The 23,804-nt window shown below is 45.2% G+C and overlaps 1 protein-coding gene across 3 annotated transcripts in view; it reads left to right on the forward strand.

Moving 5' to 3' along the window:
* FNTB (farnesyltransferase, CAAX box, beta) overlaps positions 1-22,197 on the forward strand; it is a 63,078-nt gene extending 40,881 nt beyond the window's left edge. For all 3 annotated transcript variants that reach the window (XM_036254943.1, XM_036254932.1, XM_036254950.1), the window contains 5 exons: positions 4,777-4,906; positions 7,645-7,777; positions 14,731-14,842; positions 15,403-15,517; positions 20,807-22,197. In XM_036254943.1, the coding sequence (XP_036110836.1) occupies positions 4,777-4,906; positions 7,645-7,777; positions 14,731-14,842; positions 15,403-15,517; positions 20,807-20,938 (622 nt within the window). In that variant the 3' untranslated portion in view covers positions 20,939-22,197. The remainder of the gene's footprint in view (positions 1-4,776; positions 4,907-7,644; positions 7,778-14,730; positions 14,843-15,402; positions 15,518-20,806) is intronic.
* The last annotated feature ends 1,607 nt before the right edge of the window (positions 22,198-23,804 follow it).

Consider the following 23,804-nt stretch of genomic DNA (forward strand, 5'->3'; position numbering starts at 1 on the left):
TTTGAAGATTTGACATATATCTTTGTTCTAGCCTCACGTTTGATAGTTTATTTGGTTAGAGATTTCTAAATTGGAAACTGTGTAACTTGTATTCCTTCAGAATTTTGTTTTTAAATTTTTCTTCTTTGTTGATTTTAGAGAGAGAGGGGAAGGGAGAGGGAGAGAGAGATGGAAACATCGATGAAAAAGAACATTGATTAGCTGCCTCCTGCATGTCCCCCACCAGAGATTTGGCCCACAAGCTGGGCATGTGCCCTGACTGGGAACTGAACCAGTGACAGACATCTTGGGTGCATGGGTCGATGCTCAACCACTGAGCTACACCAGCTGGGCTCCTTTAGAATTTTTTTTTTAATCCTCACCTGAGGATATTTTTACATTTATCTTCAGACAGAGTGAGAGGAAGAGAGAGAGAGAAACATTGATGTGAGAGAGACACATTGACTGGTTGCCACCCACATAACCCCAACCGGGGCTGGGGATCAAACTGCAACCAAAGTACATGCCGTTGGCTGGAATCAAACCTGTGTCTCTTTGGTCCACAGGCCAACGCTCTAACCACTGAGTCAAACTGGCCAGGGCTACTTCAGAATTTTTAAACATTGTTCCATTATCTTCTGGCTCCCAGTGTCATTGTAAAAAGGCTGATAATAATAATAACCAACATTTACTGAGGACTTGGTATGTAATACTCAATAGTGGGATAGCTAAAGTTTAGGGATTGAGAGGATAGGCTTTTGAGCTAGACTATCTGGGTTTGGTTAATTTTTTTTATTTTTTTTATCCTCACCCGAGGATATTTTTCCATTTTTTGTACAGATAGAGTGGGAGGGAGAGAGAGAGAGAGAAACATCGACGTGAAGGGACACATCAAGTGGCTGCCTCCTGCACGACGAACCGGGGCCGGGGACAAACTGCAACCGAAGTACGTGCCCTTAGCAGGAACCGAACCCGGGTCTCTCCAGACCGCAGGCCGACGCTCTAACCGCTGAGCCAAACTGGCCAGGGCTGGTTAGGGCTGGTTATTTTTTTATGCTTTCTGTTGCTCAGTTGAAATTTCCTATCTGTTTTTTGATTTTTGTTTTCCTCACCTGAGGACATTTTTGCATTTATCTTCAGATAGAGCGGGAGGGAGAGAGGGAGAAAGAGAGAGGGAGAGAAACATCGACACGAGAGAGGCACATCGAGTGGCTGCCACCCACACCACTCCAACCAGGGCCGGGGACAAACTGCAACCGAGGTACGTGCCCTTAGTGGGAACCGAACTCAGGACTCTCTGGTCCGAGGGCCGACACTCTAACCTCTGAGCCAAACGAGCCAGGGCAAAATTTCTATCTTTTTATTCATTAAAAGTATATTTTTCTTCACTTCACTCAGTGAAGTGAAGAAATTTATAATTATAATATCTGCTTTAAAATTTTTGTCTGGTCATTTTAACATGTGATTATTTTGGAGTTAGTATTTCACATTTTCCTGCATATGTCAAGTAATTTTTGGCTTGTACCTCAGACATTGTGATGTTCTGTTGTAGAGACTGGATTCCATTAGATTGCTCTAAAGAGCTGAAATACAAAGAAATTAAGTGACTGAAACATTTTGTGGCAACCACTGTGCTTCCCTGCCTCCTAATGCCATTGTATTCCCAATCTATTGTGTTGTGTTTTGTTTCTCTTTTTCTCTGTCCCACCCCAGACCATCCCCAGAAGTTTTTGGAATCTTTATTTTTGCTCTTTGGAAACTTTATGCTGATGAACTATGATATGGATTTTTTTTTTTTTTAATTCATTGTGTTGGGCACTCAGCAGATATTTTTGATATAGAATTGCATATACTTTAGTTCTGAGAAACTTCATTATATAATGTTTTTGATAATTCCCCTCTATTTTCTGTTTGGTTTTCTTTTCTTTTAAGATTTTTAAAATTGTTTTTTAGAGAGGAAGGGAGAGGAAGGGAGAGAGAGAAACATTGATGCCAGAGTGAAACACTGATCGGCTGTCTCCTGTACGCCCCCCGCCAGGGACTGAGTCCACAGCCCAGGCATGGACCCGGAATTGAATCGGCAGCCTTTCGGTGCATGAACAACACCCAACCAACCCAGCCACACCGGCCGGGCTCCTGTGTTTGTTCTTTTTATAACATTCTATAAGTAGGGTTGGTCTTCTAATTTTTCAAACCTTTTTTTTGCCAATTTTTCATTTCTTTTTTTTTTTTTATCCTCACCCGAGGACACTTTTTCAGTCTTTGTTCAGATAGAGCAGGAGGGAGAGAGAGAAAGAAACATCGATGTGAAAGGGACACATCGAGTGGCTGCCACCCGCACGACCAACCAGGGCCGGGGACAAACTGCAACTGAGGTACATGCCCTTTAGCGGGAACCGAACCCGGGGTCTCTCCGGACCGCAGGCCGATGCTCTAACCGCTGAGCCAAACCGGCCAGGGCCAATTTTTCATTTCTTAATCTTATGTACTTTCTGAGAGATTTCCTTACCTTTTGTCTTCTGTTGCTTTTATTTTTGCAATTCTATTTAAAATTTTCCAGAGCTTATTTTATCTTCATATATAGCAAAGAACGCTTCTTTCTTATATTCTCTCTTGTTCTTGTTTTAGGAATATTTTATACCTACAGTGTTTTTATTTTGTTATGTTTTATCTAAAGAGACAATATTGAAAAGTTTATTTCTGCTTCCTACATTATTTCTTCAATGTATTTTTTGATCAGATCTCTCTTTCAGATTGAAGACTCTGCTCAGATGTCTGGTGTTCATATTTAGGAGTCAAGTGCTGAGATCTGATGGGGAGCTGTGTGTGCCAGGGTGGGCTAGGGTCCAGCCATTAATTGGGGAATTCTCATATGTTAATATCTGTAGGGGTTCTTCCTTGGGCATATGAGTTTCCCTAGAGAAGAATCTCGCAGGCTCCTGGTTAGGTCTGAAGTCGGCAGCCAGCTTTATGAAATACCAGCAGGGAGGGGTTGGGCGTGTTTACGTTCAGACTGTGGACTCACTGACCTCTCTGCTCAGTGCGGTCTCCTTCCTGCTCTCAGCTGTCCTGGAGTTCAGGTCCGCCGAGGCCACCCTTCTGCTGGATTTCAGTATTTTTGCTGGATGCCTGAGGTCTAACTGATTCTTATATAAATTTGCAACCAGTCAGCTTGGTTCAAATTCATCCCACTTTCAGAGCAGCCGGGCCCAGCCCCTGAGCCTTGCAGTGGAGCCAGTCCCCCTGCTTTCTGCTTCCTCCTCCCCACTCCCCGGGCTGTTTAGGTTTCTCTGATTTGATAAGTCGATTACTTCGTCTCTCTCTCCTTTTCTAGCTTTCAGAAGTTATCTCCTCTCTGTATTCAAATTTCCTCCTGTTCTCTTGACCCTTGTGGGTTTATCCATTTTTAAATTTCTTTACTTTCATTTTGCTAGGCTCTTGTGTTCAATCCATTATGTTTAGCCAGAGGATATTCCCAAATAATTTTACTAAGTTGCTTCCATGCATGTACAAACAAAGGGAAGGAAAGTGGAATATATTTATTCATATATATATGTATATGCATATTATGTGTGTGCAGAGAGAGACTGAGACAGAAACTGATGGGGGTCCCTGCTGGCGAGAGGGTCTAGGAGGCCAGGGTGGGCAGGAGACGTACTTTTCATTGTTTATTTGTAAACTGTTTGAATTTTTTTAATTCAAAAAATTTAAAGGTAAGTTAAGATAAAGAACAATTTTAAGAGGTCCCTTGCATGTGTATTCTTTACTCATTAGAACTCTCAAACTTGAGCTGTTTCCATGCTTCACTTAGCCAGATGTACTGGTAAGAAAACTTGGAGTGTGTGTGTGGGTGGCAGCGGACTCAGGGGATGGAGGATGTTCAGGAATCTGCACAGGGAATGTAGCTGGGGATTGACTCTGCACTCCGTCTGCACTGTGATCTCCCTGGTCCTGCAGCTTCTCTGAAAAAGGTCTGTGAGCCCTCAGATGCCTGGCCTCAGGGAGAGGTGCCTGGAAGACAGGAGGCATTACCACTTCCTTTCTCTCCCATCCAGAAGTTCTCCCAACTCTTGGATTAAGTGCTCATTCACCTGTGCACCTGTACTGCAGCCGGGACTGAGGCAGACACACCTGTAGGGAGTGTGACTCTATGTACATACTTGAGATCATTGGAAGAAAGTTTTCCATTGTCACGTGAAAATATACTGAAAATAAAATTTCTTTATTTTACAGATACAACATGTTTGGTATGGTAACACAAAAAGAAGAAAATCTAAATCACTTGTAATACACTATCAACAACTCTTTGGGTGTATATCTTTCCAGAATTCCAGAATAATTATACAGTACATTCTCATAAGTTTTTCATGTAGTATATCTGGAACACCCTTAAATATACTTCGATAGCCATAGAAACGACCGTAGTGTTCTGTTGTACGGACACGCCATGATTTACGTAACTACTCCCTCACTGTGGAGCCTCTGTTGTTTCTAATATTTTACTGTTACGAATGGGAATATAGTAAACATTCAGTTTTTCAAAAAGTAATGATTTGAGGTACTATGTTTGTTACGTAAGTAGACTATTTCTGAGTTTCCCTTTTTTATTTTTTCATTTTGAGGAAAGGCATTTCCAAAAGTTAATTAGGTAGCATCTTTCTATTGATAGTTGTGATGGTTTATGCCTTAATGTGAGCGAACACATTCTTTGCCATCCAGGATTCTACATGTGTGCCCATCCACTCAGCCCGGCTTCTCATTGGTAGACACTGACCCCTTAATCTCCTTCTCTCGAAGGTGTCAGAACTGGGAAGGTGGAATTGGCGGAGTTCCAGGGATGGAAGCCCACGGGGGCTATACTTTCTGTGGCCTGGCTGCACTGGTCATCCTCAAGAGGGAGCGTTCCGTAAACCTGAAGAACTTATTGGTAAGTGTCTGTTGATCCATCTTCCTCCCAGGCCCCAGATCCCCCTGGTGATGTGACTACTCAGACAGGCTTCGGCTGTGGGAGGGGCTCACAGAGTTCCTGCCTTAAGCGCGTGAACCAGAAGTTCTGTAATGGCGCTTTAGATAGAGTTGCTAGAGCGCTCACACCCTGAGAAAGTGGACAGAGTGGACATAAGTTTCAGCTCCCTTCTGCCTCCCTTTCCATCTTCCTGCTCTGAACTTTCTACCTAGTGTGTTAGCCAGCTCCAGAGTTTCCTTGAGTCCCTCAGACATCTGGTATGAGCCAGGGTACCTTCCCCAGACTTCCAAGAAAAATGTCACTTCAGGCTCTTAAAATTAGGGGTTATCATGTGTCTTAGAATATCCTAAGAGAAAAAGTTATGAGAAGAGCTTTGAGGCATCTTGAGGCCAAGCTTTTATTACCTACCACACGATGTGAACATTTAGTAACCAAATTTAAATTTGCTGGGCAGAGCTGCATAATTGCATTGAGCAGGCAATCCAAACATTTATTTATGTCTGGACTCCAAGCTCCTGACCAATATTCAGAATGAACTCAGAAAACTGTCAGCTTCAAAGAGTCACTAGATTATAGTTAAATTATCATTAGAGACCCAGTGCACAAACATACACACGCCCACAACCACCCAGATGTCTTTGGGAAGCATTTATTCCCTGATCATGACCTTAAAGCAGACCAGCTGCAATTGATATTCATCTTTTCTCCCCAAGTTCATATGTTAGGCTTCTTCATAGGAATTGTCAGGAGACCCATCGTGGGCTTCCTAGAGAGCTTCTCTTATACTCTGTAGAGATGTGACCAGCAGCATTTTGTCTTCATCCTTAGGAAGGCTGTAGCATACTCTTTTTGAAGTTTGTTAAAAGCTTGAAGGTTCATACTGAAAGGGCCAACTTTGTGCAGTGGACTCTGGAATCCACTAACATCTGGTCACTAACAAGGCATGAACACAGAAGTTTCATCTCCCAGGCAGAGATAAAGAATATAATTACCGCCTGGCTGGTGTGGCTCAGTGGTTGAGTGTCAACCCATGCACCAAGAGGTTGCCGGTTTGATTCCCAGTCAAGGCACATACCCAGGTTATGGGCCCGATCCCCACTGGGGGCATGCAGGAGGCGGCCAATTGATGTTCTCTCTCATTGATGTTTCTCTCTCTCTCCCTCTCCCTTCCTCTCTCTCTAAAATCAAGAAAGAAAAAAAAAAAAAGAATATAATTATCAAATGCCTCACTTACAAAGACAATACTCTAGATTTGAGCCCTGTCTCTACCACTGTCTAGCTGTGTGACCTTGGGAAAATTGTCTAATCTGTTTTAGCTTCAACTTTTCTTTTTTCTGTAAGGTAGAGATAATAGTTCCTTGAAGGTTAAAGGAGAGAACACATATAAACAGCCTGGCAAATGGTAGTTGATCAAAAAATGTTAGCATCCTTCTTACCCAAACTCCTCCCTCTCCTCCATTTGCTTTGGGAGAACTAGGGCCCATATCTGAAGGATTTTATAGCATGAACCCTTGGGCTTTGACATTGAAAAAAATTAATTAGTCTGGCTTAAAAACATTTAATCAGTGGGGTAAGTAAAATGAAGAATGGACTTCCCATGAAGTCCTGTTATCTCTTCATGAGTAATACGCAGCTTACTTAAATGGCATCATTCCTAAAGTACAGGTTCCTTTAAGACCGACTGGGGATATACCAGTGCCTACATCTACAGTATGATTTATTTTGTCTCGCCTTCTGCAAGCATCCTTTTCTGCAAGAGTCCTTTGTGGCTACTTGCAGGAACTCGGTCTAGTAAGAATCTAGGTACAGAGGAAATACTCTACTCTGTACCGGTCAGTTACTAAGGCAGCTCTGGAAGTCCATGGCTGGTGGCTGCAGCTGCCTTGCAGGGCTGGGAGGGAAATGGAAATGCCTTTATCTGCTCAGCCAGTTGGTTCTGCTGTTGTTAGGGGCCCAACCCGTGACTCTCCTGATCTTAGTAGTAGAGTGTGTTTAGAAAAATTGGAGATAAGCGAGGAATGGTAATATCATGTGACCACTTAGTGATCTCAAGAGCCATTTTACAGGTAGAAAGTAAAAGATTTTCTTCTATCAGCCAACGAGGTTCCCTGGAGAGAGGCTGGAGAGAACAGAGCCATCGTTGGTCATCGGGACTGCTGCCTCTGCTTCCAGCCTTGCGAGTGACTTGCTTAGAGACATGGGATGCGTTTCCTCAGGAGCCAAGTAAAAGCCAGGAACAGTTTGACATCACCTGATGAGATGTAACACAAAATTCCATTTATCGGCTTTTAATAAACTTCCCTGAGCAGGGAAAGTGATTAGAAATGAGCTTCTGGTGGTCTTGCCTTAAATCTCCTACTGAAGCCCTGTTTCGTAAGAGATGTTTACAGGTCTGCCTACAAGCCAACTTGGCCTCTTGATTCTCTCAGCACCGGAACTCATTTGGAACCTGGGGAAAGTGGTTGATTGTGTTAGGCTCTGAGCAGAGGTTCATGCTAGTTGCCTCAAAAGGGTCAGCTTAGACACTCCAGTCGAGGTCTGAGGTCTGCGGGGAAAGAGGTAAGAAGCCAAAGCACCAGAATTGTGAACACCAGGGAGCCCTCCCTCCCCAGATCAACCTCTGGAGAGCCTGTCTTGCTGGATGGACTTTGTGTCTCTTTTAGCCGACAACTGCCTCTCCCTCTTTGTGTCATTCTCAGCAATGGGTGACAAGCCGGCAGATGCGGTTTGAAGGAGGATTTCAGGGCCGCTGCAACAAGCTGGTGGATGGCTGCTACTCCTTTTGGCAGGCGGGGCTCCTGCCCCTCCTCCACCGTGCGCTGCACGCTCAAGGTGAGCCGGGAGCTGTGGGGAGCTGTTGGCCGGGCCGATGAGGTCCCTGGGCTGCTAACCAAGTCAGGGAGCCAGACTGCATTTCCAGAGGGGTTGAAATAGCTCTGTCTGTCCTGGATTTTGAGTTCCCGGTCTGGAACCTCGTCTCAGGCATGCACGTGCAGACTCGGGTAGGAATTAGTTCCAATGATTTAGGGGGCCATGGCTGCTTCAGACTGGCTGTGGCTAGGAGGAGGCAGGTGCCTGTCCTGGGCCCCACCGGTGACTGTCACCTCAGCTGGATGTGAAGCCACAGTTTCCAGTGCAGTGCTCCGTCCTGGTCCTATCAGAGCTGAAAACCCACGCCGTGTGCACATGGTCTCAGTAGAAACAGAACAGGCAACTGCATAAAGGGGCAGCGAAGCAGAACCCACTGGGAAAAGACCCCCCATGTCTTCTGGCTGCATAATTGCCACCCTCAGAAATGTGTTTTAAACTGCTGAAGAATCCGAAATACAAGTGTGTTCCCCCTGCACTACTGGAGTGGAGAGACCCATGTTCTTTTCCGTGGCGTCTCTGATGGGACAGCCGAACCAAAGCAGCTAGCTAGCAAGCCAGGAGTCCGGGACCCTCCCCTCACTACCTCTCAAAGTCTCCGGCCGCCTGCTGACTCCTGAATTGTCTTTCTCTCTTATTTTGTGTGAGAACAGGATGTCTCTGAGGAAGCAGTGGGAGAGGGGAGGCATGGCTGTTCTGCTGGGTGCCGAGCTGTTCTTGGAGTGAGGTCCCTGGCCCAGGGGAAAACTTTTCTTCGGGCTTTGTAGTTGGGCAATCAATTGCTCAAATGTAGGATGAGATTCTCTTCTGCCCACCCCACCCCACCACACACACACACACACACACACACACACACACATACACACACACACACACACACACACACACACATGCTTTTTCCTCCTTGTTTGACTGTGTTTTCTGAGCCCCTTTCTTTAGTCTCTTACTTTCATTTGAGTTGTGGCACTTTTGAGACTGAATTGAAGTAAGAGCCTCTGCCCTGTCCTCCCAGCCTCCCCGTCTCAGTCTCTCCTGAGAGTCCTTGGCCTGGGCCCCTGGGCTTTTGGTCTCAGGACATTAAGAACTATCAGTCCCCTGACTCCGGAGCCTGCACAGCCTCTGGGTTGACCACTGTAGTGGGGGAGTCCGGAATTCTCCTAGAGTCCAACGTTCTTGAAACAGAAATAACAAGGGGTTTTAGTGACCTTTTTATTGGACTGGGTGAGATTGAGCCCCTGGTGAAACCGTCAGCCTTTCGCAAGCCCGGCCCTGGCCGCGGCGAGGTGCCGTCTTCTGCAGCTGCCAGGAAAACGCAGAGTGCTGTGACGGGAGTCCCGCGAGCCAGTCTTCCAGGGGGCCTGGTTGACATTTTGTTATTGAAGCACAGGCTCTGGAGGACTAGTCACATTCAAAGCTTTGTCTGTGGGAAAGGTCGCCTGTGAATCTTAGTGCTTCCAGCTTGTCCCACTGCCTGGGAGAGGGCCCTGCAGGGCCGATGCTCACCGTTCTCAGAAACCCGGGCGTGGACCCGCCGGGTCTGGGAGGAGGCACATGGTCTACACAGCGGGCAAAGTAGTGATGTTGGGAGTCAAAAGGAGATGCTGTGTAGAAAGGCATTTAGGATGTATTGTGATCAAAGTTAGGTTTCAAAGCAGTATGTATCTAATTCCAGTTTTAGTGAAGAGTCGACTCCAGAAAATTAATAGACAGTATATCTGGGTTGTGCAGTGACTGGTGACGTTTGTTTTCTTTCTTTTTTATTTGTATTTTCTAATTTTTCTACAATTACTTTGTATTCCTTATACAAAGAAAAACAACACAAGTTATTTTACAAAAGAAAGGAAATTACATAAACAAAACAAGTAGCCAGGAGGGGAAAATATTTGGGACACATGACGAAGGGCTCATTTGTTTAATTTGAGAAAGTCACCTAAATCAGTAAGAAACAGGTCAACAGCCCAGCTGAAGAACAGGCAGAGGATCTGAACAGACAGGTCCAGACAGACAGAAGAAGAACCACCGTCATTCTTACTCTACAGCTGCTGCTGTTGGCAGCTGAGACTCCCCACGCGCTCACCGTAAGCCAGGGCATGAACTGTCTCACAGATATTTTCTCACTTGACCCTCAGAACAACCTTTTGGAATAGGTACTTTGTTATTCCCATTTTACAGATGAGGAAACAGTACATTGAGGGTAAGTGACTTCCTTTATAAATACCTGATTGTCCCCTACCACAGTATCAGAGCCCTGCTTGTAACCACAGCCAGCCATTAATCAAACAAAAAGATGATAGTTAAAGAAATGCAAATAGAGTCCTGGCCGGGTTGGCTCAGGGATTAGAATGACCAAAGGGTCACGGGTTCAATTCTTGGTCAAAGGCAGGTACCTGGGTTGCAGGTTCGATCCCTGGTCTTTTGGGAGACAACCAATCAATGTGTCTCTCTGAATTATATGTTTTTCCCTCTCTATTTTCCCCTCCCTCCCTTCCACTCTTTCTAAAAAGCAATAGAAAAATATCCTTGGGTGAGGATTTTAAAAAAAGAAGAAGAGCCCTGGCCAGTTTGGCTCAGCGGTTAGAGCGTCAGCCTGCGGTCCGGAGAGACCCGGGTTCGGTTCCCGCTAAGGGCATGTACCTCGGTTGCAGTTTGTCCCTGGCCCTGGTCGGTCGTGTGGGTGGCAGCCACTCGATGTGTTCCTTTCACATCGATGTTTCTCTCTCTCTCTCTGTTCCTCTCTCTCTCTCCCACTCTACCTGAACAAAAAATAGAAAAATGTCCTCAGGTGAGGATTAAAAAAAATTAAAAAAAAAAAAAGAAGAAGAAGAAATGCAAATAGAAACAGTGGGACACTGTTGTTTTTGCTACCAGATTGACAGATTAGAAACCTTGATGCCCTGTGTTGGGGAGACTGTGGAAAACAGGCACTTTGTACTGTTAGTAGGGGTGGAAATAGGTGCATCATTTTTTGGAGGGTAGTTTAGAGACATCTATCTAAATTATTTGAACCCTGCAAGGACACTGTCAGAAATTTACCTGCAGAGATATTAGCAAAGGACGTGTACTGCAGTGGAGTTTTAATAGAAAACAACCCCACTGCCTACAAAAGGTCAGCAGTTAAATAAATTATGATCTCTCCATACAGTGGCTGCATACAATGGGCTGATGTGGAACGCTTTCTAGGACACAACCCAAAGTGTGAACGGCCAGGCCTAGAGCAGTCTGCGTGCACACAGGCTGGCATCCACACAGCTTTTCCTGGAAGCGCGGACAAAGCCCCTTTAACAGTGGGTGCCTCTGGGAGAGGGGAGGAAATGGAGGGAAGGGACTTCCTTCTTAAAATTTCTCTTGGTACTATACCCTGCCCCCCCTCTTTTTTTTGCCATGTGCATTACTATTTTTATTTTAGTAAACACAAATGCATTTTTAAAAGGCAATGATCCTATTGCTAACTAAAAAAGATAAGCAGGGACTGACACACGTCAGCACATGAAACCAGGCCGGACCCTGACTCTGCAAGTGGCTGCCAGTAGTCCCCGTGGGTGGATGCGTTAGTGCGTGTAGAAGGCAGCAGTTGAGTAGAAGCATGAGTTATTATTAGTATCTTAAAAATATCAAATGCAGCCCTGACCGGTTTGGCTCAGCGGTTAGAGTGTCCACCTGCGGTCCAGAGAGACCCGGGTTCGGTTCCTGCTAAGGGCATGTACTTCTGTTGCAGTTTGTCCCTGGCCCTGATTGGGTCGTGTGGGTGGCGGCCAGTCTATGTGTCTCTCTCTCTCTCTCTCTCTCTCTCTCCCTCACTTCCTTTCTCTCCCTCCCGCTCTGTCTGAATAAAAAATGGAAAAATGTTTTTGGGTGAGTATTAAAAAAATATATATGTATCAAATGCTGACTAAATTAGTGCATTATTTTGTATTGGTGGAGGAATAAGGAAGCAGCAGGCCTGTGAGTTTCTATCCGATTGGTAGTTACTAGTTGTTTGTTTATTCTTTGGGACACACCCCAGGCTGTATTTGTCATTCTATGAAACTGAGCTACATGTGGCCACACCTGTCATTGTTTAGATGAACTTTTCATTTCTTAGATAAAAGGAACTGTTGAAATGCGAAATGACATTATAAGGAGGATCTGTAATTTCAGGGAGAGGTATGAAGGATTTAAAAACTGACTCCAGTGCACAGTTATCACCCTGTAATCATATCTCCCTTCATCTCACTATGATTCTGTGTGCTGGTGTGCAAATTCAAGATCTCTGGGAGTTGAGGTTATGAACTTTGAGCTTTCAGACGCAGTAATGCAGGAGGTAACCGAAGCACTCTATAATCTATTCACTAGTAAACACAGCATTTTCTTTTCAGATCCCAATTTTTGCTATAGGTTATCATTTACCTTATAATAACAGTCTTTTATTTCTTATAGGATATGAAAGAAAGGTATATTTTGTACAACCGTTTTATGCTAGTACCCTAAATTTTAATAAATATGCTTTTTAAAATAACAGCTTTCTTGAGACGTAATCCACATACCATACAATTCACCCATTTAAAGTGTACAATTTAATGGTTTTTAGTGGATACACAGTGCAACCATCACCATAATCAATGTTAGAGTTTTAGAGTTTTCATCAACCCCCCCCCAAGAATCCCTGTACCCATTAAATATACTTCTTTAAAGAAGAAATTACAAAGGCAAAATAAATAGTGTGATTACAGCATGTGTTATATATATGCACACATATACATAATTTCTTTAAGCCCATATAACCAAACAAAAGGGGAAAATATGTGTAGCATATGGTACAAAGGGTAAATAGAATAAAAAGCTAGATTAGTAAAATTGATTCTTGGATCTCAGAAGACAAAGGACCAACAGACACCCCCAAAAAAGAAATACAACTAGTAAACATCAAAGGCATGTAAATCAAAACAAACAATCAGGTACTATTTTTTTTTAAACAATTTAAATGCTGAGACTTTTTTTTTTAAGTAATCAATGCTGGTGGTAGTACAGGAACATCTTACATTTTGCTGGCAGCTATGTACATTTTTAAAGCAGTTTATCGGTATCTATTAAAAGTCTTAAAAATGTTATCCCCTTTAACTGAATAATTCCACTCCTGTGAATCTATTGGAAGAAAATAATCCTGACATACGGAAGACTCACACATAGGTGTATTGCAGCATTTGTTAATAATTGCAAGGAACTGGAAACTGCCTTAGAAATAAGGAAAAGGAGGTGGGGTGAAGTCCCTTCTTAGGTGTATGTATCTTCCACAAAGTCAGCTGTGCTCGCAGAAGAGGAAGAAGAAAGAGGGTATTCAAATAGTGCGAGCGCTGCCCTGAGCTGGCCCCGGAGTGAGGCTGAGCGGGGATGCTCTCCTTGCGCGGTTCCTGTGCGCGCCTCCAGAGCGAGCGTCCAGGGGCGCGGCTTTGGTAGTGACCCCAAAGGTCCGTTGCCCCAGGACGTAGCGATCGATCGCTTTCCAAGTGCCCCATCTCTTCCCCTCTCATTTAAGAAATCTGAAAACTACTTTTTCATTATATTCTCTCTCTCTAAGTATCCCATAATTAAAAAGTTTGCCTACTCACTCTACGTGCTATGTTCACTGGAAACACTGACAGTTTTTTACAGAGAAGATTCTGCCCTCGCGTGGATGGGCGTTTTGGCCCAGCGCCTGTATTAATGCAGTTCCCTTGTGCGACCACTCGATGGAATGCTGTGAGGTCCTCAGAAGGATGGCAGGACGATTATGCAGTAGAACGGGAAAGTTTATTTCCATAGTGTTAAATGAAACACAAGATACAAAAGCGTAATGACTATAGAAAATTGCTTAGAAATAAACAAACAAAAAGACTGGAAGAAAGAAAAAATAGCTTTCAATGGCCATTTACAGATTGTTGCTATCTTTGTAGCCCGGGTATCAATGTACCGAATTGACCGAGGACTTCATGCACATCCTATATGTGTATTTAAAAAAATCAATACCCATGTAAGTGTTTCTGCACACATCCTTCTCTGGTGAAATGCATGCAGAATTGACCATTTCTACTTGACCTAATGTTATATGAAGCAGGAGGGCAATTCCTAGCAACAGCTTCCCAGGAACTTTTTTTTTTTGTTAATCCTTATCTGAGGGTATTTTTCCATTGATTTTTAGATAGTGTGGAAGGGAGGGAGAAAGGGAGGGAGGGAGGCGAGAGGGAGGCGAGAGAGAGAGAGAGAGAGAGAGAGAGAGAGAGAGAGAGACATTGATGTGAGAGACACATTGATTGGTTGCCTCCCCAAGTGGGACCTGCAAGCCAGGTAGGTGCCCTTGACTGGGAATTCAACTCACAATTTTTTGGTCTAAGGGACCCTAACTGCTGAGCCAAACCAGGCAGGGCATCTCAGGAACATTCTGAGCCAGGAGAACAGTTGAAGAATTTCCTTTGGAAATAGATTAAATTCAGGCTTAGAAAAGTAGAATAAAGGGACATTATCACTGCTGTTGAGAGTTCTCTTAGCTAATTAGAGTCTGGTTAACAAGTTTCAGAAACGACTAGAGGAAATGTCTTAGAAGCCCAGAGCGAGGAGTTGTGGACGGAGGCAGGAGCAGTAATGGGTCAGTCTGGAAAGCCCAGCTACCCAGCTGGTCCGTGCCTGCCACAGATGTGGTTGAAGGTAGCGGGTGCACTTCAGGTAAAGCAAAAGCCACTCTGCACTGCTGCTCTTTGACTCATGTCAAGGTTCAGGACAAGGGACATGTCATGGGACTTGGGTGATGATAACAAGTGTCCCAAGATTGTACTTTTCAACAGTAGTCCAAGAATTGAGGGAAACCTTGACTGTTCCCATCGGGTAAGAAAATTCAAAGAAGTCCTTGGTTCTGTGCTGGACTTCTGCCAGGCCTGGGCCCACACTGACCCTTTGCCTTTCTGCAGGTGACCCTGCCCTCAGCATGAGCCACTGGATGTTCCATCAGCAGGCGCTGCAGGAGTACATTCTCATGTGCTGCCAGTGCCCCGCGGGGGGGCTTCTGGATAAACCTGGCAAGTGAGTGCCTGCCCTCTAGGGAGGGCGGAAGGAAAGGGACAGAGGTGTGTGCCTCAGGTCTACGCAGAGCCAGACAGCAGCAGGTGCCGAGCTTTAAAAGCTGGGGTGTCCCTTTCCATCCAGCTGCTGGTGTGGTGTGGGAAGAAGCACCCCGATTCTGTTCTGTTCCCTTTGCTATCAGCATCCAAGAGGAGGCCCATCTGAAGGCTGGTCCCCAGCAATTTATCAGGAAGGATTTGGCCCATTTCTAGATAGTTTGGTGTTCTTTGTTTTTGTTTTTGAGAAATATATTAATTTAGCACTAGCACTACCCAAGGGAGCCCTTTCTGGAAGACAGCTGGAGGGACTGACTCTAAATGACAGTTTCTGCCCTCTGGTAGGGCTGAAGGATGGGGCTTTGAAAACACAGCTGGGGAAACGGCTTCCTGGAGCTGCGTGGGGAGGGCAGGGTGGGACTGAGTGCGTGGCCTCTGAGGCTGTGTGGTCGCCTTGTTGTGGGAGGCTGGGCTGGGGGAGGGGGGGGCGAGGAGCACCTGCTCAGAGCTGCCCTGTCCTTGCAGGTCGCGGGACTTCTACCACACCTGCTACTGCCTGAGCGGCCTGTCCATAGCTCAGCACTTTGGCAGTGGAGCCATGCTGCACGACGTGGTCCTGGGTGTGCCTGAAAACGCTCTGGTAAGGCCGGATACGGGCGCTTAGCACCCCTTCTCCCCAGGTCCCCCCGATGGCCTACCAAGCGAGCAGAGCAGCCGCTCTGGCCCTGCAGAACTGGCTCTGCGTCTCCTGTGTGGACCGGCTGGGGGTCCCCACCCCCCTCGGTTTACAGCCCGTTTGTGAGGATGTGACTGTGGGGGAAGCACACCTGGAGGCAAACTCAAGGTCCTAGGTGGGCGTTCCGATCTGTGCCAGGTTCTGTGCCTTTATCCCAGAGTCTAGGACCTGGGCCATTTATCGTTAGTCTCCTCCCCGAGGAGCTTCCTGGGAGGCAGAGTTTCTGCCCGGAAGCCTGTGGCTCTCACTGTGTGGCCGGCCGTTTCTGGAGCTGTCCGTGCTGCCATCTCCCCAGAGAAGTGGCTCAGACCACCCTCCGTAACTGAGGTCGCCCCCAGGCTCTGCTCGGCGCCTTCCTTGTCTGTGCCCTTCATCGCGCTCATCACAGTGTGTGCTGCTTGTTTTTGTCCGCTGCCCTCAAACACTGGCAGGCAGGACGTCCGCCCCGCATCCAGCCCTGGAGCAGCCTGGCCACAGGAGACGCTCCTGAGCCTAGGACAGGAGCCAACTAAGGCCGTCCGCAGCCATCAGGTGATGGGGCCTGTGCCCACTGTCACGAAATAGTTCCAGCAGAAGAAGCACAAGTGGCCAGTAGGTGTATGAAAATCAGAGTAACAGCCACTAGCTTTTTCAAGGTTTAACATTTTTCCATATTTGCCGCCTGTGCAGAATCCTCTTCCATTCTCCCTCCCTCCTTCCCAGGTAACCCTGCCCTAAATTTGACATTTATCATGCCTGCGGGTGTTTTTGTGCTATTACTTCAAATGCATGATTCCATAAACAGTAGAGAGATTTGTTTTGTATGTTTTCTAACTTTTATAACAGTATCTACTGTGCCACTTACTCCGCATCGCGTTTATCACTGACCATTGTACTGTTGAGGTTTAACTGTATTCCTGTGTGTTGCTCCAGTTTATGCATTTCAACTCCTGTATGGTCTTCCCTTGTTCACATGCATCCCAACCTATTTTTCTAGTCTCCTGCTGGTTAACATTGAGCTGGGTTCCGTTTTTGCTGTGACAGTGCCGCAGTGAACATTCTGATGAGTTTCTCAGGAGGGGCCTGCTGGGTGGCAGAAAATCCCCCCCTCCACCTTCACTAGATGGCACAGCCTCCCAGCGTGGCCGGGTTGTTTTATACTCACCGAGCACGGAGTGGCCCCGCGGCAGGCTTCTCCTTTCTGCCAGTTTGATAGATGTGAAATGGTATCTCAGTTTTGTTTTGCATTTCCCTGGTTACCAGTGAGGCTGAGCATCTTTTCAAATGTTACGTCTTTTTGTGTTATGTCTTCTGTGAATTGCCTGCCGGCTCCTGTCCTTTGCTCATTGTCTTCCCGATGTGTAATTGTAATTCTTTGCCCTTTCTTATGTATCTGTAGGAGTTCTCTTATGTTCTTGATACTAATCTTTTGTCAGTGGTGTGTGTGCGGTGAATCTCTTCCAGTGTGTGACTTGTCTTTTCTCTCTGTTCTTAGTGTTTTTTTGTTGGATAGAAGATTTTAATTTTAAAGGGAACAGTTTTATTTGCGTTTTTGGTTTTTGAGGTTTCATTTTTTTGGGGGTGGGTGGCTTCCTAAGAAAATTTTTCCTATGCTGAAGTCGTAAATATATTTCCTTCTAGACAGTTTAAACTTTTGCTTTTCTCATCTAGATTTTTTATTCTCTTGGAATTGATCTCTGTCTGTGTTGAGGGTTGGATATAATTTTACCTTTTTTTCCATATGGATAACCAATTGACCAGTACCATTTAATGAAGTTCACAACCTTTCCTACTGATGTGTATTACATGTGTCACGTGCTCAGATTCTATATATAAGGTGACTGTTTCAGAACACTGTTCTGTTCCTTTGGTCTGTTTGTCTATCTACACTGGAATTTTTATTGAAATTGCATTGAATTTAAGATTAATGGGAGAGAACTGACTTCTCAAGATTAAGGCTTCTTGTTTGTGAACATAACCATGTCCTTCAATGGTTTTTTATCATTTTCTCCATAAAGAACTAGCACATCTTTTGTTAGATATATGTCTAAGAAATTTATAGTTTTTATATCTATTGTGACTGGAATATTTTTTCCCCATTATATTTTGTAACCGGTTATTACTAATATATAGAAATGCTATTGATATTGATATTTTAATTTTATATCCAGCAACCTTGCTGACCTTTCTTAATGGTTATAATAGTTTTTGCCTGTAGAATCTCTTGGATTTCCTATTTAGAAATTAATCTCACTTTCAAATAAGGACAGTTTTGCCTTTTCCTTTCTGAGACTTAAGAATTTTATTTCTTGCCCTGGCCAGTTTGGCTCAGCTATTAGAGCATCGGCCTGCGGTCCAGAGAGAGCTGGGTGCGGTTCCCGCTAAGGGCATGTACCTCAGTTGTAGTTTGTCCCCAGCCCTGGTGTGGTCGTGCGGGTGGCAGCCACTCGATGTGTCCCTTAACGTCGATGTTTCTCTCTCTCTCTCTTCCTTTCTCTCCCTCCCACTCCATCTGAACAAAAAAAATGGAAAAGTGCCCTCAGGTGAGGATAAAAAATAAAAAAAAGAATTTTATTTCTTGTTCTTGCCCTCTGATGTTGGCTAAGACTCCTCTAGGGTGTTGACTGGAGGTAGTAATAGAGGCCGTTCCTGTCTTGCTTCCGACTGTGACGGGAAGGCTTCTATAATTTCACCAGTAAGTAGGGTGCTTACTGTGGGGTTTTGATAAATCCTTCATATCAGGTTAAGGATGTTTTTCTTTATTTCTACTTTGCGAGGTTGTTTTTGTTCATTTGTTTCTATCACAATCTAGTGTTAAATTTTATTGGATGCCTTTTCTGCAGCATCTGGTTTTTCTCCTTTAATCTAATATGGTATGTTTAATTAATAAATATTCTGATGTTAACCTTACATTCTCGGGATAAGACCTTCTTGGTCATAGTGTGTGAGTGTGTGTGTATGTTTAATACATTGCTGGTTTCAGTTTGCTAATATTTTCGGCTTGTATTTTTACTTAGGATTTTTTTGCATGTATGTTAATAAAATTGATCTAAATTTTTTTTGTTCTTTTACAGTTTGTTTCAGGATCATATATATATATATATATATATATATATATATATATAATATTTCTATTGTTTTTTAGAGAGAGAGGAAGGGAGGACAGAGAGAGAGAGAAACATCAATGTGAGAGAGAAACACTGATCGGCTGCCTCCTGCACGCCCCCTACTGGGAGTCGAGCTGGCAGCCCCGGCATGTGCCCTGACTGGGAGTCAAACCAGAACCTCTCAGTCCATGGACAACACTCAATCCACTGAGCCACACCAGCCAAAGCTGTTTCAAGATACTATTATAGCCTCATACAATTAGATGGGTATTTTCCCCCACCCCACCCCCTTCAGTCTTTGAAAAAGTTTGTGTAAGTTAGAGATGATCTGTTTCTTGTAGGTTTGATAACACTGGGCTTAGTATTTTGTTTTGAGGGGTGGGATGGAGCATGATGATAGCAGAATAAGCAATTGTTATTGATTTAATTTATTCATGTAGGTTTTAAAGACATTCTTCTTGAGTCAATTTTGAAAATTTATATTCTATAAAGTTATTCAGTTTGGCCCTGGCCGGTTTGGCTCAGCGGTTAGAGCGTCGGCGTGCGGTCCTGAGAGACCCAGGTTCGGTTCCCGCTAAGGGCACGTACCTCGGTTGCAGTTTGTCCCCGGCCCTGTTCGGTTGTGCGGGTGGCAGCCACTCGATGTGTTCCTTTCACATCGATGTTTCTCTCTCTCTCTCTGTTCCTCTCTCTCCCTCCCACTCTACCTGAACAAAAAATGGAAAAATGTCCTCGGGTGAGGATAAAAAAAAAAAAAAAAAATTATTCAGTTTGTCTGAAGTTTTATATGTTTGGCAAACTTGCTCATAGTATTCTCTTAAAATTTTAAAATCTCTCCTGCAAGTATGTCCCCTTATTCATTCTCTCCAAGGAAGAGAGTCCTAAATACTGGCCTAGGCTTGTACCCTCTCAGACCTAGTTTGCTCTGAGTTTCTGTGATGTAGTAGAATAATACGAAAGAACTTCAATATGGCCTGACACCTTTACTGTGAAATAGGGTTGTGGGTCTTTTTCTTTATTATAAATGTAAATACATATTCACTATTTTAATAATTAGAATATATAAAAGTTTAAATAAGAAAACTAAAAACATCAGTATGTCACTATTCCTTTTTTGGTGTATGTCCAATTTTTGCCTATCTGTATACATCACATCTACAAACACATTTATGTTTATATAGTTTTACTTTTTAAACTGCATCTTTTAAATTAAAATATAAACGTAAGAGTCTGACAAAACATTTTCATAAAAATGGCATTTTTTCAAGTGGTGTACCTAAAATATCCTTACCCTGAATTGCACATGCTGTAACTTAGAATTAAAAACAAAAAATTTTTTAAAGTAAGTTTGGAATAATATTGTGGATACTATTTTCCCCCACTTAATATGTTATAATCATTTGCCTGTATCATCCAATATTTGAAAGCATGCTTCTTTCAGGCTATATCATCTTTCCTAGTGTCCCACGTAACCATGAAATGTTTTTTACCAGTACCCTGTTGTTGAACATCAGCCTTGTGTTATAAAGCTCTGTGTGCATCTCTGATGATTCCTTATGCTAAATTCTTCATCCAAGGATATTTTTTTTCCCCATTTATCTTCAGATAGAGTGGGGGTGAGGGGAGGAAGAGAGAGAGAGAGAGAAACATCGATGTGAGAGAGACACATCAAGTGGTTGCCACCCACACAACCCCAACCAGGGCTGGGGACAAACTGCAACTGAGGTACGTGCCCTTAGTGGGAACCAAACCCAGGACTGCAGGCCGATGCTCTCACCGCTGAGCCAAACCGGTCAGTGCCCAACCATATTTTTAATATGTTTTTTATTGATTTCTAGAGAGAAGGAGAGAGAGAAAGAGGAACATGGATGTGAGAGAGAGAGAGGAACATGGACATGAGAGAGAAACATTGATCGGTTGCCTCCTGCATGCACCTGGCATGTGCCCTGACCAGGGATCAGACTGGTGACCCTTCAATGCACGGGACAATGCTCAACCAACTCAGCCATACTGGCCAGGGCCTTGCTAAATTCTTACAAGTGCAGTTACTGGGTCAAATTTCTAAGGACTGTCAGGGCGATTAATCGGCATCCGTTTCTCTCTGCAGCAGCCCACTCACCCTGTGTACAACATTGGACCCGATAAGGTGATCCAGGCCACCATGCACTTTTTGCAGAAGCCGGTCCCAGGCTTTGAGGAGCATGAGGATGAGGCAACAGCAGAACCTTCTACCAACTAGAGGACACAACATCCCAAGTCTCTGTGCTCACTGCAGCTCAGTGTTCACCTGTTCAGACAAGGTTTATACATTTCGATAATACTGTATTCTATGCTGCACAAGCCTTGGCCACTGTGGAGCTGTGATGGCCCTTTCTTCTCAAATAGAACAAAACCAATGGCTCTGGGTTTGGAGAACGCAGGGGCATGGTTAAAAAAAAATATATTTCCACTCCTGACAAACCAAAAATCTATCAGCACGTGCAGCATCTAAACCAATTTGGGCCTGGCCAGGGTTGGCAGGGGAACAGAGCATGCTGGGAAGAAGCAGCCCCGCCCCACCAGCTCTCCAGCCCGGAGAGTTCTGTTGAAATGAATGACGTCCATGAGTATTACAGCAGCTGTTGCTGCGATTCCCACTTGCGCGCCACCATGAAGTCGCCAAGAAGGTGCCCTCCCATGGGTGAATAAGTCTACTCTATGCCAAGGGAGGGGTTTTGGACCCCACCCAAATGAATTTTCCAGAAAAACTGTGGTGGGGCTTCACTAGAAGGTGCCCAAGGCTCTCGCCTCCCTCCCTGGTCATTTGCAATGGAAAAGAGCTGGGTCCCTCCTCCTCCACACTGGAGAGCTGAGCCACACATCTCTCGAAGGTGCACGCTCTGGTGTGGGAAACCAATTATGAGTGGAAAATGAACCTCTAATTCAACTCTATGCCAGAGGAGGCAGCCCCAGGGCCCCGCCCTCACCCCAGCCCATCATGTACTGTGAACAGTCCCTCCGACGGCCTCGCGGCGGTGCCTGCAGCCCACGGCCATTCTCCATGTTTCCATCTTTCTTCCACCAGAGTCCCAGCCTACACTCCTCAAAGACAGCGTTGTCTTCTCTCACCCAGAGTGTTAACACTACTAAGTCCTTCGCCGTAACTTCTGACTCAGGATCTCAGGATTTCTTCACATCCTGCCCACCCCAGGCTCGGAGACGTAAAATCCAGCGTGGGACAAGCTGGCTGCTGCTGAGGCCGTGGCCGCGTGGACCTGGCCGTGGCAGGGCTGGGCGCTGCCTGCGTGCTCAGCTCCTGCCGCTCGCACAGGACCCTTTCTTGGTCAGCAGGGTGTTGAGTTGAGTCGTCTGTCCATGTGGCATGTGGTCACAGCAGGCTCCATGGCGCGGGCTGGGCTGTCCTGTAGGCGGTCGAGGGCTGTGGGCCGAGCGAGCTGAGCTGTGGCATGGGGCTCTTCTCAACGACTGGCCATTTGCTGCCTCTAATTCCCTATTGCTTTGGTGTATTAGACTATGTATTACCTCCTTGAAATAATAAAAGAATAACATTTTCTATGATGTCTCTCATTTGTGACTGGTAGCAAGAAAATTCCTTCAGAATACCCAGTGGTAGGAGTTGATGAAGGTTGTTCACGAGGGCTAGTCTCCTCCTGGGAGCGAGACTCCACGGGCGTGTTAGTGATTACACAGAGGTCTCATTTGGGTTCTGCCCTCACTCCCCTTCTCCAGCTGAGGGCACGGTGGGCCTCACAAGCAGTAGGAAAAGCTATTTCCCAAGTTCCCTGGAGCAGTTCAGTTACCCTTGTCCCAGCACTCTGCTCACTGCGTTTCGAGGTCCATCTGGGTGTCTGTCTCCTCCACCTGACTGTAAGCAGGTGCTCCTGAGTCCTAAAGCCATGAGTGGTGCATGTCCTGGCCAGAGGCAGGGGAGCTGTCACAGGAACAGGTCAGAATCCTGTGGTCACCCGGCTTTCTTCCTCATCTGGTGAAAGACCCTTTCCCAAGGGAGTCCAAGAAGGTGGGTGCGCTGTAGCCTGACCCTCCTTGATGGATGAGAAGAGGGTGTTCTCAGAGGTAGAACATAAACCAAATCCACATCCTGGAATGTAACTCCTGCCCACATGTTATTTTTGCCCTGCTAAAAGAGGTTTGGGCTACAAAGCAACATATTGAAATGCATCGCCCCCATTACTACAACAAAAACACCGAAGCCTACTAGAGATTCTAAAACTCCAGTCCTAACGACTGTCCATGCATTCATTATACCAGTAAAAAATGAATAAACAGAAACCTCATTTAAAGTGCAGTAGGGTGACCAGAAGGGGGAGCTCTCATGCCCTGTGTGGAGCACAAAGCCCAAGGGGGAGCTGCTAACAGCCCTTCCCAACTTCCTTCCCCTCTATGAAAGAGCTTCCCCTTCTTTGTTTTAGTCCACTTGACTTGCAGGTGGCTTGCCATGGTCACACAACAGGATTGCAATTCCTCGTTGTCCCGAATAAACCCATTTTACTGGAGAAATATCCGCTGGCTTTGTTTACAATCAACAGCCCCAAGGTATTCTGAGATTAATTGCAGTAATAAGTAGTGGGGTGAAGAGACAGAAGGGATTGCTCAATCTGAGCTGGTTTTATACCGAGGTCCCAAAGGGTAGGTGAAGTTTGGCCAAGGAGAGAAGAGAGCTGTTTGCTAGTGTTCTTATCACAGAATAAGAACCCTACTGGCCAATCCGTGGGACGTCCTTTCTGCTCCCGGTTGCTGGAGGGTGAACAGCATTCAAAGTGGGTCCTTGAGGTAAATCCTCAGATTTCTCATGTGGATCCTTAAGTAGAAGGCATTTACATAGCACTCAAGGTTACCCCAAATAAATATTTCCCCCATCAATAAAGAAATATAAAACGATTACAGATCTCTCCATCCAGATGAGCCCCAAATCCCCCCTTGGATCCATCTCAGACCCACGTTGAGTGCTGTAAGTTGGGAAGTCCGCCAGATCCTACGGGGAACACAAGGGGAGCCTCATGGATAAGCCAGTGCAAACCCCTGAGACCGGTGAACAGTATTCCTAAACTGCCTCCTCTTCATGGTAGCATCTCTAAGTCAGAAGC

The sequence above is a fragment of the Molossus molossus genome, unplaced genomic scaffold, assembly GCF_014108415.1.
Source record: "Molossus molossus isolate mMolMol1 unplaced genomic scaffold, mMolMol1.p scaffold_m16_p_1, whole genome shotgun sequence".
In the NCBI taxonomy this organism is placed as follows: Eukaryota; Metazoa; Chordata; class Mammalia; order Chiroptera; family Molossidae; genus Molossus; species Molossus molossus.